Source organism: Peromyscus eremicus, chromosome 1, assembly GCF_949786415.1.
Source record: "Peromyscus eremicus chromosome 1, PerEre_H2_v1, whole genome shotgun sequence".
In the NCBI taxonomy this organism is placed as follows: Eukaryota; Metazoa; Chordata; class Mammalia; order Rodentia; family Cricetidae; genus Peromyscus; species Peromyscus eremicus.
Genome location: NC_081416.1, coordinates 96,895,137 through 96,915,119, shown reverse-complemented (window position 1 = coordinate 96,915,119; position 19,983 = coordinate 96,895,137). Strand labels below are relative to the sequence as shown.

The 19,983-nt window shown below is 37.3% G+C and overlaps 2 protein-coding genes across 2 annotated transcripts; both read left to right on the top strand.

Annotated features, from left to right (window-relative positions):
* Positions 1–7,083: 7,083 nt before the first annotated feature.
* LOC131901480 (olfactory receptor 52E2-like) lies at positions 7,084–8,025 on the top strand. Its single transcript, XM_059252609.1, has one exon. It carries the CDS (start codon positions 7,090–7,092, stop codon positions 8,023–8,025), a length of 936 nt encoding a protein of 311 aa, XP_059108592.1. The 5' UTR covers positions 7,084–7,089.
* Positions 8,026–14,360: 6,335 nt separating this feature from the next.
* On the top strand, positions 14,361–15,391 carry LOC131901478 (olfactory receptor 52J3-like). The gene is made up of 2 exons (XM_059252608.1): positions 14,361–14,372; positions 14,456–15,391. Exon 2 carries the CDS (start codon positions 14,456–14,458, stop codon positions 15,389–15,391), a length of 936 nt encoding a protein of 311 aa, XP_059108591.1. The 5' UTR covers positions 14,361–14,372.
* The last annotated feature ends 4,592 nt before the right edge of the window (positions 15,392–19,983 follow it).

Below are 19,983 nucleotides of genomic sequence, written 5' to 3'. Positions count from 1 at the left end.
TTGTTTTTGTTTGTTTGTTTTTTTTTTGAGACAAGGTTTCTCTGTGTAGCTTTGCACCTTCATGGAACTCACTTTGTAGACCAGGCTGGCCTCGAACTCACAAAGGTCCTCCTGCCTCTTGCCTCCTGAGTACTGGGATTAAAGACATGTGCTACCACCACCTGGTAGTAGCCCATTTTAAAAATTGGATTGTTTGGTATTTTGCTGTCTAGTTTCTTGAGTTCTTTGTATATTTTGGAAATCAGCCTTCTGTCAGATATTGGGTTGGTGAAGATCTTTTCCCATTTTGTGGCTATTGTTTTGTCTTATTTACTGTGTTTCTTGCTTTACAGAAGCTCAATTTGATTATTTCCTGTCTTCTACTCCTCCTAGGTGAATTTCTTTCTTTTTGTCCTAGAGCTTTCAGTTGTGGTGTTAAGTCGCCAGTGTGAGATTTCTCCAACTTCTTTATGTGGGCATTTAGTGCTATGAATTTTCCTCTTAGCACTGCTTTCGTTGTGTTACATAAGTTTGGGTATTCATTTTCATTCATTCATTTTCATTGAATTCTAGAAAATCTTTAATTTCTTTCTTTATTTCTTCCCATTGGTGATTCAGTTGATCATTGTTCAGTTTCCATGAGATTGTAGACTTTCTGTAATTTTTGTTGTTGAAATCTAACTTTAAGCCATGGTGGTCAGATAAAATGCAGGAGGTCATTCCAGTTTTTTTTAATCTGTTGAGATTTGCTTTGTGACTGAGTATGTGGTTGATTTTAGAGAAGGTTCCACAGTGTTATAAGAAGGTATATTCTTTTGTGTTAGGGTAGAATGTTCTGTAGATATCTATTAAGTCCATTTGAGTCAAAACATCTTTTAGTTGCCTTATTTCTCTGTTAAGTTTCTGTCTGGCAGACATTTCCATTGGTGAGAGTGGGGTATTGAAGTCTCCCACTACTAGTGTGTAGGGTTTGATGTGCAATTTAGGCTTTAGTATTGTTTCTTTTACATATGTGGGTACTGGGGCATAAATATTCAGAATTGAAACTTCATCTTGGTGGATTTTTTTCCTGTGATGAATATGTAATGTCCTTCCTAAGTTCTTTTGATTGATTTCAGTTTGAAGTGTCTCCTTCACCTGTTTAATTGCTTTTTCTTGATTTCCTTGGCTTTCTTTAAGGGATTTATTGATTTATTCCAATTTTTTGTTTGTCTTTTCTTCAGTTTCTTTAAGGGAGTTTTTCATTTCCTCTTTAAAGGTCTCTATCAATTTCATTAAGTTATTTTTAAGGTCACTTTTCTCAGCTTCTTCTACATTGTGATGTTCAGGTCTTGCTATTCTAGAACCACTAGGTTCTGGTCATGCCATATTGCTCTTTATACTGTTGTATGTATTTTTGCACTGGTGTCTACCCATTTCTTCCTCCAATAGGTACAAAAGGTGTCTGTGTCTGAGGGAGCTGCTCTTGGTCCAATCTATGCTTGATGTATCTGTGTCTCAGAGAGCCACTGAGGTCACAGGGGGATGAGTGAGTTTGGGGTAGAGAGTGGGTCCTGTAAATTGCAGGGTCAGATGGAGGTGTTGGTAGGGAGACCTGCCTGCAGGGGTCTTCCCTGCTGGCCTGCAACTGAGGCATCAATGGATGGGGATGAAAGGGGTTCTGTGTTGTGCCTCAGGGCCTTGGTCTTAGAGGCAGGACCTCTGCATGGGAGAAGAGTCACTTACCTCTTGGTCCAATCAGAGCTGCTGCATTCTATGTCTCAGGGAGCCACTGAAGTCACAAGGGGATGATTGGGTGGTTTGGGGTGGGAAGTGGGTCTTGTAGATTACAGGGTCTTATGGGGGGTGTTGGTGGGGAGGCCTGCCTTCAGGAGTCTTCCAGGCTGGCCTGCAACTGGGGTAGTGATGAGTCAAAAAATGTAATTCTTAAACAAAGTTTAATCTCTTTAATGAATAAGTGTTACTCTAAAGCTAGAATTCAAGATATTGTTAATGCAAAAATAAAATAAATTTATTCATATTTTTCATTAAATTTTTAAAATAACTGTATTGTCTCTTATCTTTCAGGATCTGGTCTTTTGTAAGCAACATTTCCTTTATTCCTTTGTGTTTATTTTATTTTTATTTATTTATTTATTTTTATTTTGCAATACAATTCAGTTCTAAATATCAGCTACGGATTCCCTTGTTCTCCCCCCTCCGGCCTCCCCCCCACCTTCCCCCCAGCCCACCCCCTATTCTCACCTCCTCCAGGGCAAAGCCTCCACCAAGGACTAAGATCAACCTGGTAGACTCAGTCCAGGTAGGTCCAGTCCCCTCCTCCCAGGCCGAGCCAAGCGATCCTGCATAGGCCCCAGTTTTCAAACAGCCAACTCATGCAATGAGCACAGGACCCGGTCCCACTGCCTGGATGCCTCCCAAACAGATCAAGCCAATCAACTGTCTCACCCATTCAGAGGGCCTGATCTAGTTGGTGACCCCTCAGCCATTGGTTCATAGTTCATGTGTTTCCATTTGTTTGGCTATTTGTCTGTGCTTTATCCAACCTTGGTCTCAACAATTCTCGCTCATATAAACCCTCCTCATTCTCGTTAATTGGAGTCCCAGAGCTCCACCCGGGGCCTAGCCATGAATCTCTGCATCCAGATCCCTCAGTAGTTGGATGGGGTTTCTAGCACGACAGTTATGGTGTTTGGCCATCCCATCACCAGAATAGGTCAGTTCGGGCTGTATCTCGACCATTGCCAGCAGCCTGGACATGAGTGGGGGTAATAAAGGGCGAAGGTCAAGGGAAAGAGAGCTTGGGGGAGCGAGAGATCCCAGCTGGATCAACAACAGAGAGGGAGAACAAGGAATAGGAGACCATGGTAAATGAAGACCACATGAGAATAGGAAGAAGCAAAGTGCTAGAGAGGCCCACAGAAATCCACAAAGATATTCCTTTATGTTTTAATGATTTCACTTTTTTATTTCATACATGTGACTAGAAAAAATTAGTCTTTTCTGCCTGGACTATTAAATGAGCATACTATCCTATAAGGTTAGTCACGTTGTCACAAGTGACAAGACTCTATTGAATAGCTTTACTACATTTTTTTTTTTTGCCTCTTCTATTTCCTATGAGAGAACTCTGTAGCAAGAATCTTAAAAGGTCTTATTAATAAAAACAAACCTGGAGCCAGGTATTGGGGTAAATGCTGAAAGATCAGAGAAACAGAACCAGCCACAGCTACCTCACCTTGCCAGTTCCTCAGCTGATCCTGTTTCCTCAGACTGGAAGCCTCTGAGTCCTCATCCAGAATGAATCTCATCTGAACTGCTGCTAAAAGCCTAAAACCTTAACCAGCCTCTAGTTCCTGGTTTTCATGCCTTATATAACTTTCTGCTTCTTGCCATCACTTCCTGGGATTAAAGGCGTGTGTCACCATGCCTGATTGTTTCCAGTGTGGCTTTGAATTCACAGAGATCCAGATGGATCTCTGCCTCTGGAATAGTCGGATTAAATGAGTGTGTGCTACCATTGCCTAAACTCTATGTTTAATATTGTGGCTGTTCTGTTCTCTGACCCCCAGATAAGTTTATTAGGGCGTACTATATTGGGGAACATAATATCACCACAGAACTAAGGGACTGAGACATCTTCCTTATGATAGTCAGATGGTAAATGAAACTTCATTGTGTGTTCTTATTCTGCTCACAAGATTATTGTGTTTTCTGTGTGAATTTTAGCATTCTCTTTAAGAAGTTTTGTCCATGATAGTTATTAATTGAATGTTTCTGTTGGAAAAGGGATCCAGGACCCTTCTGTTCTTCCACTTTGCTGACATAATCCTATTTTTTTTTTCTGTCTTGATTTCTCTGGAAGCCAGAATTGCCCAACTGTACATGTCCTGTACTTCAGGATAAACAATCTAAGCATCCTCTTGTGTGAGGGCTAGTCTAGAAAATAGACTCCCCAGAGAACTTCTGTCCATTACAAAATTATCTCTGTGGAATATTCCAGTGTAACTGCCTCTCCTGGAAAGAGCAGAATCTTAATAAAGATGGAGATCAGCTAGGAAATAAAGGAGACAGGGCCCCATCCTGTTGCCAAGCCTGGTAAGTCTTTTCTGTCTTCCACTTCACACTCACAGGTGGGGCTTACAGATGGATGTGCACACACACACACACACACACACACACACAGAGAGAGAGAGAGAGAGAGAGAGAGAGAGAGAGAGAGAGAGAGAGAGAGAGAGAGAGAGAGAGAGAAGACCAAGAAACAAAAGTTACATGGTAGTGTCATGTACTTGAAAGGGCACTTGTATTTCCACATAAATCCTTTCTATGCACATTTGAGAAAAATCAACCTCTTAACATCTAAAGAATGATGAAAAAATATTTTTTCAGATGTTTTAAAATAATTGCTTCAGGCCAGTTAGAGCCATTCTTTCTTGCTATTTCAGTTTTATACAGGAAAAGGAGACAAAAATGATAATATAGTTGTGCAAATTTCATGACTGACAGTTCATGGTTCTTTAGACCTGTCAGGAAATAGGATTTCAACACTTTAGTCTCATATAGATCTTATGCTATAGTTAGCCAAGAAACAGTAGTGGTTTGAAATAGTCCCATTAGTGTAGAGATACGTGCATTGTTCTTAAACACATTGGGGAATAATATCAACTGTACTTTTTAAAAGATGTATAAGGACAAAGGAGGACACTGTTGCTCAGATTTCCTACCTGGTTAGGTCACTGAACTAGAAATTTGAGATAGCTGTTCAAGCTCACCATTCTATGTATGTCTTAAAATTATATATATTCAGTAATTTGTCTATTTAATCAACTTCTCAGACACCATTACACCATAGAATATACATTTTTGCATTGAGATGTAATTTTCTTCATTCTCTTATTTTTCTTTAAATTATCAGTATTCCAATTATTTTTATGATCTAAACTTTTATGTATCTTTTACAATTAAATTTAAATTTAAATAAATCATGGACATACACAGAGTAGAAGAAGCTATTTTCTTATTTACTGAGATTCTATTACAAATGGGTACACTGGGAAAAGGGAAAAACAGCGTTCAAAGACTATTAGCTGTCTTGTTTTGTCACAAGGGTGATTTAGAAGCAGAGAAAGTTTTATTTTATAAAATAACACACCATTGTTTTATAAATAGATAATAAAAAAAGTAAATTTCAACTTCAGTGGTAGAATCCTGCTTTAGCTCCTATGCAACACCTTTTGAAATGTGTGCTTTATTCCATCGTAAGGACAACCTTATGGGAAAAAATACACTCTTCTAGTAGAAATTTATTTATGTTTCATAAAATAAATATCCCTTGTCCCTGACTTTTCTTCTATTGAAATGTTTGCTTTTCAGGTGAGGAGCCCCCCATTCCCTCACCCGTATCATACTGAGTCATCCCCCCACCCACACCATTTGCTTATTGCTCATCGGTGTCTTCTAGATAAAACCCCCTTTCTTATTCTGATACAGAGGTCTTGATTAGAATTGTTTTGTTCCTCTGCAATCTTGAAGGATACACGTGAACAAGGGTTGCTTCTAAATGTTACATTTATTATGCTGATGGTTACTGTAAAACCATCAGCATAATAAATAATCGAATGCTTTGAAAACATTTCCTAGTAATGTCTTAAGTAAGGCATATGAAAATAGAAAACAACAGGTAGTCTTGGGCAACTGAAAAAGTAACATGGCTACTAATTATACCGAATACATTTTTTTTGTATCTATTCTTTGAAATGTGTTTGGCATATTTTGGATGACTCTTAAAATCTTAGTTGTCTTGAATTTAGAGAAAATATACTGATATCTACTATTTGAATAGACATGAATTTAAAATACGTATATGAATATACACATTTCTGGGGAGCTTTGTAATATGATATAATCAAGGCAGAGATTATCATTTCCTTTTTTTCTCTATTTTAATTAACTACTTTCCTTTCAGTTTCCCCTAGATGAAAACTATAGATACATTGAGCATTTGAAGAATCTGAAATAATCGAAGTTCATTCCCTTTGTAAAAGGTAAGAATGTGTATGTTGTCTGTAAATGTTTATAAGGACTATGTTATTTGTACATGTTTTGATATAACATTTCACATGGTAGACAGTACCTCAATAGGGGTGGTTGATGCTGTTACTTTGACTACATTACACCATAATTTTGAAATTATAATAAACATGTACTGACAAAGAGTCAATTCTAAGATTTTAAATAATTTTTAAGAGTTGAGACTACATTTCAAAAAAATATATTGACAACACAATATCTTTTTTAACAGCTTGAGAAAATGATGCCTAGTAGAGAATCTTTCTTGTCAAAGTGGAAAAAATTTCTGTTGGCCATGATGATAGAGAATATATAGCGGGTGTTTGCTAAACCAAACCTTTACCACAACATCAATGACAAAGCCAACACAAATTAATAGAGAAGAAAGGTACTAAGATTAATATATTACTGCTACTCTTATCTCGATTCATGGCATGATTCTGTCAGCCATCAAAAATTTACTCTTAGCTACACAACTATCACATACATGCAGAAGGCCTAGGTCAGTCCCCTATAGGCTCCCTGGTTGTTGGTTCAGTCTGGGAGTCCCTATGAGCCCAGGTTAGTTGATTCTGTGGTTTTCTTGTCTTCTTGTGAGACTCTGTCTCTTACTCATTTGCTGGCATTTGAGACCCTATTCCTCATACTGGGTCACCTTGCCAAGCCTTAATATAAGGTAAGGTGCTTAGTCTAACTGCAAATTGATATACCATATTTCATCCATACCCATGGGGGGCCTTCCCTTTTCTGAACAGAAACAGAGGAGGAGTGGATCTGGGGCAGACTGGAGTGGGGGGAAGGAAAGGAATGGGAGGAGAGGAGGGAAGGGAAATTTTGATCAGAATGTAAAATAAATTAATTAATTAAAAAAACTTACTCTTAGATGTTTTGAATTGTGTGTTTATACTGAAGCACAGAACACATACAGTTAGTACAATGTTTTTACATTAGGTATCTATCTCCACAGATTTTAACCTGCAACCCTGAAGACTGATGAATGCTTATTCCTTGGGACCATGGACTTAGGTGGTGTCTAGCAGGATGGTTCTTCCCAACGACACCCAGTTTCACCCTTCCTCCTTCCTATTGCTGGGGATCCCAGGACTAGAGTCTTTCCACATCTGGATTGGCTTCCCTTTCTGTGCTGTGTACCTGATTGCTCTCCTTGGGAACTTTACTATCTTGTTGGTGATTAAGACTGAGAGCAGCCTCCACCAGCCCATGTTCTACTTTCTGGCCATGCTAGCTACCATTGACTTGGGCCTCTCAACAGCGACTATACCTAAGATGCTTGGGATCTTCTGGTTTAGTTTCAGAGTAATACTCTTTGGTGCCTGTCTCACCCAGATGTTTTTTATCCACAACTTCACAGGCATGGAGTCAGCAGTCCTCTTGGCGATGGCTTATGACCGGTATGTGGCCATCTGCAACCCACTTCGATACAGCACCATCCTCACCAACAAGGTTGTTTCCATGATTGGTCTGGGGGTGTTAGTGAGATCATTTCTTTCTGTTATTCCATTTGTATTTCTCATACTACGGTTGCCCTTCTGTGGGAATCATGTCATTCCCCATACCTACTGTGAACACATGGGTCTCGCTCGCCTGGCTTGTGCCAGTATCAAGGTCAATATAATCTATGGTCTGGGTGCTATTTCAATCCTGGTTTTTGACATTATAGCCATTGCTCTTTCTTATGTACACATACTCCGTGCTGTTTTCCGTCTCCCTTCTCGGGAAGCCCGAATCAAGTCCCTCAGCACTTGTGGTTCTCATGTCTGTGTCATTCTTGCCTTCTACACACCAGCTCTTTTTTCTTTCATGACACACCGCTTTGGTAGAAATGTGCCTCGCTATATACATATACTTCTGGCCAACCTTTATGTTGTAGTGCCGCCAATGCTCAATCCTGTCATATATGGGGTGAGAACCAAGCAAATCTATGACCGAGTGAAGAAAATGTTATTGCAAAAGTGAAAAATTAAAGAGTGTGTGTGTATGAAGAAAATGTTATTGCAAAAGTAAAAAAAATTAAAGAGTGTGTGTGTGTGTATGTGTATGTGTGTATGGTATACAGTATATAGATACACTTTATATATATATATATATATATATATATATATATATATATATATATCAGATGAAGTGCTTGAGCAGAGGGACAACTTATATTTTGTAAATGTAAATATTTTTGATGGAAATTTTTATTCTCTTGTGTGAATTTGAGTTTAGAATGTGATGCATCAATTTATATGGTAAATGTCAACTCACACACAAGTATATTTCGGTTTCCATGGACCAATCCAATTATTTAAATATAATTAAAGGAATTGTTCATAGCCTGCAGAGGTTGCTCACATTTTCCACCAATCCATTTGTTCTTAGCTTATTTTAAACAAATTTGTAATTATTTTGTCTTTTGTCCCAACATTGTTCACATGATGTTAATAGTTAAACAATGATTGAGTATCATCATGTTATTTCTTTAATAAATGTTTTAATTTTTCTCAATAATACATTTTACAAATGTAGTCCTAGTTACTTTCTAATAGATTAAGTATGAGGGATTTAAACAACCGATTTATTTATTTTATCCTTTATGTGCATGGATGTTTTGTCAGTGTGTTTGTCTGTGCCACACACGCATGCAGCATCCATGAAGGGTAGAAAAGGCAATAGAGCCTTGGGAAATGGAGTTGTAGAAGGTTGTTAGACACCATGTAGGTGCTGGGGACCTTGGGAATCTTACCTGATCCCCTGCAAGACCAACAAGTACTTCTTAGTCTGTGAGCCATCTCTCTAACCCAAGCATGAGGGATTTTCTTCCACAATGTTTTCCGTAGTGAGTGTCCTGCTTTAATACAACTTGGTCTTGGCAGTTGCTGGTATCACCACTTGTGTTATCAATTTTCTTTGTTTTGTGTCTACACTTGAGAGCTTTGCTGCTATGAATATTTCCTGACGTTGTAATATGAATGAAGAACACTAAATTGTATTTATAATGCACATAAGCAAATACACATTTAATTTAGAGACTAAGGTCAAACTAATCCAGATTTTGTGAAAATATGGTGGTGGCTTTTGAAGATTTTATTCAAGGAAAATTGAAAAAAAATGCTCATTTTTTTCACCAGGTCTATCATTGATTAACCTGCACTTTTCATCTCTCTTTTTGTCTTTGTCTCTCCTATTTCTATATCTCTATCTTTATCTCTACTTCTCAATCAACTTAACAATACCTTTTGGTTTTCAAAACATAATATTTAAGTTGTAAATAATTGTGTACCTAGCACCTATTCCTTTTTATGCAGTAAGTATACAGATATTTCCATGATTTTTTTCTTCTGAAACCACGTTCATCTCATTTTAATTATATCTTCCTCTACTTACTTTTTCATGTTGTAATTATTTGTATTTTATATGATGACCCTATCTCTGAAAACTTTTCTTTCACTAGCTACTTTCAACCATCTCTATCATATGATATTACTTCATAAGTATCTTTTAGATGTTTTCTATATGTCTCTATTGCTACTGAGTTCTAGCAATTGTCATATGCTATTTCTTTTTCCATGTCTTATAATTCCTTCAACTTCAATATCTTTAACATTCCTCTTATTTTGTAGATATAAGCTGACCCCTTAAAAATTCATCTATAATATCAATATACCTACGTTACAAGGTACTTCTTCATTTCAGTTTCCCATTCATGTCATTTATTTTTTATTTATTTTTTGTATATTTTTGTATATTTATATATAATGTCACTGGTATTTTAAAATTTTTTCTTAAAACATTTTTTTTCTAAAAAGGTCAGTTTATAACAATGAATTCTCATGTATCAGTATATCATAAATATCAAGAGTTACAGTCAGAAAAAAATGTAGGCTGTTAATTTATGAGCAAATGGCTTACTTATATGCTGTGTAACTGAGTTTGACACTGAGCATCCCATCTTTCTGCCTCATCCTTCTTGTGCCAGCATTATACTAGTGCCAGGTTCTGTTTATGTGGTGATAGAGACTGAACCCAGATCTTCATCAATGCCAGACAATCTATGAAATAAGCTGCATCCCCAGCCCCAAATGAGTAGGTTCTAAAAGCATTTAGCATGAAAATAAATTGAGTAGGGGCATGTTTTTCTAACCTAATTACTTTATTGATGGAAAATAAATTTAAATTGGTAGGTTATTTGTGACAAGTAATTTTAATATTATATAATAATTATCTTAAAGATATTTACAACCATTATTCTGGCTAACATTGCTCAGGTAGAAAATAAAAGTAATAAAGTTTACATTTATTTGAACTATAACAAAATATTATTTCACATAACAATAAATCTATTGCAAGGCAGGTTTCAAAGTTGGTTATTTCAGTGGCCCATAATATAATTAAGGCTTTAGTTTCCCTACAGTATTCCCTGCACCATTCTGCCAGAAGCTGAGGAAAGAACACAGGGCCTTGAACTTGCTGGGCTTCCTTGGCAAGTGTTCTCACTGAGCTAAATTCCATATGCATCCCTCTCAGTGAGTCACAAACAAAATATATATGCATAAATACGAGAAAGAAAGTTGTAGGGAAGAGGGTGTAGACGAGGGAGGGAAAGAGCTAAAAGAGATTGTTGTGTGAACAATTAGTGTGTATGTATGTATGAGAAGAGTGAATTTAATTCAAGTAACAACAAACAAAACCAATTGTAGCTGGTTTTTCTGGTCCCGCCTGGCTTCTGCAAACCCAAGTTCCACAGCCACTCAGACCCAAATGAACACACAGAGGCTTATATTAATGACTAACTGTATGGCCTAATGGCTCAGGCTTCTTGCTAGCTAGCTCTTTTATTGTAAGTTAATGCATTTCTATAAATCTATACTTTGCCACGTGGCTTATGGCTTACCAGTACCTTTACACCTTGTTTCCTCTGGCTGCAGCTAGCAGCATCTCCTCTACACTCTTTTTCTTTCTTCCTCTCTTTCTCTTTAGAATGTCCTGCCTAACCTTATTCTGCCTCAGTATTGGCCAAGCAGCTTTATTTATCAACCAATCAGAGTAACACCTATTCACAGCATACAGAATGGCATCACCCATCAACCAATCAAAAACAAAAACCAATCAAAGAAAATAAACTAGAGACTTAAAGTTCTCATCATACAGGTTTTTTACTTGCTTAATTAGAGTTCCCCCAAGGTATTTTATATTATTTGTGGCTGTTGTAAAGGGTGATGTTTCTCTAATTTCTTTTGAGTTAATCTTGTAGAGGGAGGGGCAACTGTAGTCAGGCTCTACTGTATGAGAAATGATCATATTTTTAATAAAACAGAAAAAATTAATTATATTAACACAGGCTTCCTACACTTCTTTTTCTTTCCTTTCTTTCTCTCTCTCTCTCTATAAACATATTTGATTTTTTTGTACAATTAATAATTTTCCCCTTCTTTCTTTCAATCCTTTCTTTTAGACAAGGCCTCACTATGTAGCTAAAAATAGTCGTAAACTCATGAACTTCTTGCTTCAATATCCTGAGTGCTGGGATTATAGCATGTATCACCACACTACCATGCATTTATTATTTATGAGGTTGAGACACACAATTTGATTTGTTACACTGTAAGTCTTGAACAATGCTACACCTTTCCTTTCTTTATAATTGTACTTTGCTATTTAAATTTAGTTTGTATTATCTTACGTTTAAGTCAGTAAGTTTAGCCTTGCTGGAGAAGAACTGAGGCCTTATGTGATTTGGAATCCAAGATGTCTTTGTGAATGTTGGTGAGTGTTAAGACACAGATGTGGGAAGGGAGACAAGCATGTGAGTTGTTAATGATTAATGACATAATTATGATTTCTCAGAAAATGAGAATTAAAACTTTCCCAGGGAGTCTGTTCTCATCACATAGATTCTCCATGTGACAGTTCATTGTACCTCTCAATTCCAAGCTTTAATGGTTTTGGGGAGAAGTAGATGAGGAGACTTTCCACTCAGCACCAGTCTACCTGTCCCTGATGAAGAAAATGCAGTTTTTTCCCAAGAGGCACTGAGGTGTTAATCCTCAGAGATGAAATAGATTTGAACTGTCTTTAACTTTAGACAGCCCCCAGGGACCCTACATAGTGATATTATAAAGATCTCATCCTTTTAGTAGATATACAAAAGGTCTCTAGACCCACCCCAGCTGGAGGTGAGCTTCCCATGAAACATGCCATAGATAGGATGTTGATTAGACTACTGTTTAGCTGAATTTAGTAAGCTGAGAGTCTCTGTTTCATGTTACAGAGAGATCCTGCCTCCTATCTTTACTGGAACAGTTTGGGGCACTTATATTTTCAAAGTTGCCATCTGTGGAGGGAATTTAATGAATGATACAAATGACGGTATCCACTCTTAGTGATATATGGCAATATCCACTCCCAGAGATGATTGTTTATTAGCTTATGGATTTCCCCCTCAAGAATAGAAACAGTTATCAGGCTTTCAGAGAACTAGTGTCAAATGCAGACTTATGAATCTGATTACCTTAGAGGACTGGGGGAGGAGATGCAGAGATTCCAGAAAGATGTTGCATGAAGAATTTACCAGAAGGAAAATTAAAAAAAAAATAGTAACAAATTATTCTCAAGACTGAACTTTGCTCTCCTTTCTACAGATACCTTTAGAGCTACTTTTTCGCTCCCTCGGTCTCATCTCTTTTCTTCTAAACTTTTACTTTCTGCTTTATTTCTACACCCCTCTATCTCATCTACTTTTTAATTTTAGTCTTATATAGCTCTTCTTTCTGAAAGGTAGAGGGAGTAGGAGATAGGGATTCAAGGAGGGAGAAAGAGGAATGGGGGAAGAAGAGGAAGAGGAAGAAAGAGGGGAGGAAGGAATACAGCTGAGGTGTTCCTAAGCACAGCAGGCAGGGGTTTCTTTAGCCCGGTGTTGACCAGCTTTACTTCCCTGGGCCTGCTTCTTCCTGCTGTCTCCATGTGGGCAAACCCTTCTGCCCACATGCAGTGAAGAGAAAAACTGCAGGATATTCTGGTCTATTTCTTGGAATTTCACAAAATACTGAGTTTGTGGCCCTTCTTAGACCGATGGCAACCAGGCTGTATGTTTACTCCCATAGATGAGATGATTCTGAGCTGCCGTGGTTCACAGGTTTGTGGCACTACTTCAGGCTCAACTCTTTGTGGGCATATGTGAGTAATACTGGGAGGATGAATTGGTGAAACACGAGTCTTCATTAGGGGACTAATTCTCTAAATATGTACCATTGTTGGTACTGAACAAACCAGTTTTCAGAACTCACTAGATTTTCTGTTATTCTGTGTGTGTAGTCACCCTATAAGCTTACATATACTGCATATTCTTTATGCAATGATTATGTCTGACTTTCTGTGATTATTTTGATGTGCGAATCTAAAGCATTTTATCATAGAGAGAGGACTGAGATTGCAATATAAACACAAACTTCATATATTTTAAATTAAACTTCAGATTTTGTGAAATAGTAAATTAATGTCTGAAACCTTGGGGAAGAACATGTTATAAATGATGTCTTTTCCATTTGAGAAGTCTCAGTTCAGGCATATACTGGATTTTGGACTCACATTTTGACACACATAACATCAGAATGAAACAAAAGCAAAGAGAACAGTGAAAGGGTTGGGGTGAGAAAAGAGAGTATGGAAATGTTGTGGGGCAATATTCTCAGCTTACAATATATACTGGAGTGAAAGTCTTCTCCTGTAATATAGTGCTATGAACAATGAATCTACAAATGGAAATTTTTAAAATAATAAAATAAAAAATAATAGTTATATTTCAATTATTAATTGTATTGCCATTGAAAAATATGTCTATGGTGCATAAGAATAGTCAAATTACACTCAGATTAACAAGTAAGCAAACTAAACCAAACCAAAACCATCAAACAACAAACTCTACCATAAAACCCCAATTGAACAAAGAATGCTTATAGGGTGGCCATAGAATTAAAAGGGCAGTGGGCAACTTTTAACTTTTGGGTCAAAAGCAAACTACAAATTGCACAGTGTAACCTATGCCCAATTCAACAATGTTTTAGCTTTAACATAAAGGATTGCAAAGCAGGTAATTTATGGACACAATCATCCTCCATCATCTGCAAGAAATCTTTTCCAAGACAGCAGTGGACGCCTGAAACAACAAACAGAGCCAAATGTTTATTAGTCTCTGTTGTTTCCTATATTTGTATATTTTTAATATCATTTAACTTATAGACTAGCAAAATTAATAATTAACTATTAATAAAATACAGATGATAACATACTATAATAAAAGTTATGTGAATTTAGAAAAAAATGTTCATAGAGGTGTTGTAAGCTAAGCATGTCTAAACTCCAGTTTTTCTTCTAGAGTTACTACTTCTCCAACATCAATGGCAAGATGCTCCACACCAACTTTTCCACTTTCCACCCAGACACCTTTTATCTTGTAGGCATTCCTGGACTTGAGAATTTCCATGGATGGATTTCCATGCCTTTTTGCTGTATCTACTTAATGGCTTTGCTAGGGAATACCACAATTCTATTGGTCATCTGGATAGACCGTACTCTGAGAGATCCTATGTTCTACTTCCTGGCCATCTTATCAGCCATAGATCTAGCACTCTCCACATCCTCAGTACCTCGGATGTTAGGTATCTTCTGGTTTGATGCACATGAAATTGGTTTTGGAAACTGTGTAGCTCAGATGTTTCTGATACACACCTTTACGGGAATGGAGTCCGCAGTCTTGCTGGCTATGGCATTTGACCGCTATGCTGCCATTTGTGTGCCTCTCCGCTACACAACCATTCTGACACCCCGGGTGCTGGTAGGCATTGGTGTGGGTATTGTAATGCGCCCCCTCCTGCTCATGTTGCCCATTCTATACCTAACCCACCGTCTGCCCTTCTGTGAAGCCCGGGTTATCACCCACTCCTACTGTGAACACATGGGCATTGCTAAGTTGGCCTGTGATAGCATTCGCATCAATGCCATTTATGGACTTTTTGTGGCTTCTTTTCTTATTTTGGATGTGGCTTTGGTTGGAATCTCCTATGCATATATTCTCCGTGCTGTTTTTCGCCTCCCTTCTAAGGATGCACGACACAAAGCCTTGGGCACATGTGGCTCCCATGTTGGGGTCATGTGCGTTTTTTACACACCCTCCCTCTTCTCCTTCCTCACTCACCGATTTGGAAAAAAAATCCCTCGCTATGTCCATATTCTTGTTGCCAACCTCTATGTGGTCATCCCACCAGCCCTCAATCCTGTAATCTATGGTGTGCGAACCAAGCAGATCCGTGAGCGTGTGGTCCACACTTTAACTTCGAAGTAGGGGGAGCTTGCATATGTTTAGTTCTAAAGGATGAAAATATAATCCAAGAGGGCAATTTTAACACTTCTCTGGATTTTCATTTGAAGAGATCTTTACACAAGAAGATGCTATAGTGACTGAAGGAACAGGCATTGGAGAATGTTTAGGGCTCTTGAATCCTTATGTATTCTCTCTGCGTTAGTGTTCAGTGTTACATTCTCCTTAGTGGAATCCACTACAGGAGAGAGGGAGGAACCCCCACTAGTCTTTAATATGGAAACAATGTTAAACTGTGACTATTTGAGAATAATATAATATTCTATTTGGAAAAAAAAAGTACTTGACTCCAGAATCTTTTGTAGCAGAATCTTAAAATGTCTTATTAATAAAAACAAACCCGGAGCCAGGTATTGGGGTGAATGCTGAAAGATCAGAGAAACAGAACAAGCCACAGCTAACCTCACCTTGCCAACTTCTCAGCTGATCTTGTTTCCTCAAACTGGAAGCCTCTGAGTCTTCTCCCGAATTGATCTCACCTGAACTGCTGCTAAAAGCCTAAAAGCTTAAAAAGTCTCTAGTTCCTGGTCTTCATGCCTTATATACCTTTCTGCTTCCTATCATCACTTCCTGGGATCAAAGATGTGTGTCTTTCCCAAGCAAGACATGAGATCTCAAGTGCTGGGATTAAAGGCATCTGCCACCACACTTGGCTCTGTTCTCAAGTGTGGCCTTGAACTCACAGAGATCCACATGGATCTCTGCCCCCTGAATGCTAGGATTAAAGGCCTGTGCTACCACTGCCTAAACTTATGTTTAATGTAGTGGCTGCTCTGTTCTCTGATCCCCAGATAAGTTTATTGGGGTGCACAATATATCAACCACAATCTTTGATTTTCTATGGCAAAATGAATAAATACAAATGAAAATAATAATCATCTTTCTGTTTTTCTCAAACATAACTTTAATGCATTGAATTGATCTAGAAATACAACTGGGATATTGATTCAAGTTTTACAAATATTATAAATGTAACTGTTTTGCTTTTCATCAACATCAGTAGGCGGCATGTGTCCTCACTCAACTGCTACCTCCTTTGTGAGGAAGTATGAAATATACCAGTATTTATGCTCAAGTGTGTAGATACTGTTTATAAGAAAATTTTAATGTTCAGAATTTTAAAAGCAGCATCTGAGTCCTGAAACTTTGCAGAAGTGAGTAAATTTAATGTACAAAATAAAATTTCACTTTCACCTACATTAACGTAGTTATTGGAGAATTCTTCCAAATATCTTGCATTGTATTAAAAGAGATAATTTCACCAGAAATTCTGAATTATGGACAATTTTTATTATTATTTCTGATTTTCTGTTGACAGAAGATAATATAGACAGAAAAGAATGAAATATTTTTTAAAAAATTGTTGCTGTTCAGGGGCATAGAACTAATTTTCAGGTGGCAAGTTATCATCAGACAACAAATACCTTTACAATCATATGCCATTACTAAATGGGCTAAGAAAATATTCAGTGCTTACAAATACAGAATATTAATTGTCTCGTGTTTTCATGAACACAATGAGTCCATTGAAGTGTCTGGAATTAATTAATGGAGGTTAGGAAAAAAACCCATCTAATTATGATTATTCAAAGACTGTATTTCCTATGTTCTTAATGAAATTGACTGAATTAATTTTTTAAAGTAAAAGACAGGCGTGTGATGCATTCCTTTAATCTCAGCACTTGGGAGGCAGAGGCAGATGGATCTTTTTAAGTTCAAGGCCAACCTGGTCTACAAAGCTAGTCTCAGGATAGCCAGGACTACATAGTGAGAACGTAGCCAGACATTATGCAGAGAATGAGCAACCTTCAAACATTCAGCCCTAAACAGAATGTCTCCATCAAATCTCTCCCCTCAGAGCTCAAGGAACCCAGAGGCAGAAAGAGTATTAGAGCCAGAAGGGATGGAGCACTCCACAAAACATGATTCTCTGAATCAACAGGTTCAATGAACAGAACACATGAATTCACAGAAAATCAAGGCAGCATGCATGGGGCCTGCACTGGTTTGTACCAGATGGGGACCTAGCGCTGAAATGAGAAGTGGACGCATGCCCCATCCCTAACCCAGAAGCAATCTTCAATTGATGCCACTTGTCAATTGCTGGGCAATAGATGACTAACAGAAAAAAAACTCGGCCGCGCGGTGGTGGCGCACGCCTTTAATTCCAGCACTCGGGAGGCAGAGCCAGGCGGATCTCTGTGAGTTCGAGGCCAGCCTGGACTAACAAGTGAATTCCAGGAAAGGCGCAAAGCTACACAGAGAAACCCTGTCTCGAAAAACCAAAAAAAAAAAAAAAAAAAAAAGAAAAAAACTCAATGGTATCTTTGGAGGTCCCTTGTCTCACAATGTCATGTCAGACTCTTTTTTTAATGTTTTATTAATTTTTAATTTTATTTTATTTAGATATTTTTTCTTCTCTGTTTTTTACCATATAGGTCCTTTGCATATGTATAAAAAGGCTTCCAATTTAGAGTTTTTTATGGCATTCCTGAATGTGTGAACAAGTGGATTTCTGTTTTTAGTACCTTCTCTTGGGCTCTTTTCCTTCTGTTTGTTTTGTTCAATTCTGGTTCATTAATTTCTGTTTTATCTTATTATAGTATATTACCTTAAAAATCAAAAGCAACAATAAATAAAAAACAACAACAAAAAGAACCCAAATTTGTAAGTGATATTATGAAGAAAACAAAATTGAAAGTTATTAACTAGAAGAAAATATGTGCCATTAATATGTCTGAACATATAGTTGCTTCTTAATACACAAGGCAGCAAAAAGACAATAAACTCAGCTAAGAACAGCAAAGGATTTTAAAACTTTTGTAAAGATGATATGCAAATTTCAAACAGTTTGTTATCAGGAAAATTAAAATGAGGAGCTACAGTAACACTATTTTATATCAACCGTGATGGGTACAGCAAAAGAAGAGAATAATTACAGGGAGTGCTGTGGAAAATCCCACTTGGATTCCCCAGATGTGGCTCATGCAACTATAAAGTGTTGTTGCCACTGCTGTTTTGATATGCTGACTTAGTACTTTGCATCTAGGCACAAGTTAAGTAGGTAAATACACATTTTTAGGTCAAATTCAAAGGAAGATCAGTGATAAAACAAGTTGAATGATGATATTAAAATGAAGTCCACAGAAACAGGTGGCAGGAGGCTAGAGTAAACATAATCCTAAATCCTAAACTTGTAGAAGAGGAAAACCTAAAAAGTGAATTCAGTGACAGTTTGACCCTCTGTTCTCAATCACACAATCTAGAGACTGTGCATTGTGTTCATAACCAATGTTTCAGTCTAGAAAGGCAAATAAAGAGGATTTTAGAAGATAAAATACAATTTATATGCTAATCTAGCTGCATGATGTTTTTATTTGTGAGTTCATGGCAACAAACTGATTTTAAACTAAAAACAGAGGAAAATATTAAAAATTATTTCAAAGTTGCAGGAAGTTCCGGTCAGGTAGACTTTATGTTGCCATGCACCAAATTATCACAGAGCAAATGCAGATTCCTCTCCCCTCCTTGATACAACCTGCTAAGCTGAAGTGCCTTATGGTGTAGCTGGAGAATTTTTCTCCAGCTCCCACAACCAAGTCCTGCCAGTCCCAGAGCCCACTTATAAAATAAACACACAGACTCTTACATTATTTAAACTGCTTGGCCATTAGCTCAGGCCTATCATTGTCTAGCTCTCACTCTTATATTCAGCCCATTTCTATTCATCTTTACTTTGCCACGTGGCTCGTGGCTTACCGGTACTTTACATCTTCCTTGTCTTGGCGGTGGCTCCAGTTGGTCTCTCTTTCCTCCCTCCTTCCTCAATTCTCCTCTCTCCTTGTCCTACCTATACTTCCTGCCTGGTCATTGGCCAATCAGTGCTTTATTTATATAGAGCGATATCCACAGCATTATGGGAAAGTATTTTACTGAATCAGGTACACATTTTACTTGTCAGAGAGATAACACCCACAGGATGGAAACCCCTCGCCAGGAACAAACTTTTAGGAATGTGTTTGAACCAGAAGAGATCATGGAATGGAACAATCCTCTTGGAATACTAAAAAAGAACTTCAATTGAAATCCTAACTAGAATATTTCTGTGTATATATTATATTAGGGGCCTAGTTTTAGCTATTTAGAGATGTAAACGATAACAAATAGACAGGAAGATCTTGTTTCATAATCATGAGTTTAGAGGTCTTATTGTGAGAATGGATATACTAAGCAAGGGTTCCACCATTAAGATATATGCCAATATTGAGAGAAGACAAACAACATTATCCCACAAAGGTGCATCTATGTGCTTTTGAGGCACACTGATGAAAAAAATGGAAAGTTTTAATAAAATAAAATGACTTGTCATTCTTCAAGAAGACATTTAAAGATGATTAAAATAATATTTAATGAAATTTTTTGTTTTCTCAGAAAATAGTTCAAATAAGAATATATGTCCTAGAACCCATAATGATTCCAAAAACAATAATGTGATTAGGATTTTTCATATATACTATGCCATATTATATGCGAACATGTAATTTAATTGTAACAGA

Coding starts and splice junctions, on each gene's coding strand:
- LOC131901480 (XM_059252609.1), top strand. CDS start 7,090: ATGGTTCTTCCCAACGACACCCAGTTTCACCCTTCCTCCTTCCTATTG.
- LOC131901478 (XM_059252608.1), top strand. CDS start 14,456: ATGCTCCACACCAACTTTTCCACTTTCCACCCAGACACCTTTTATCTT.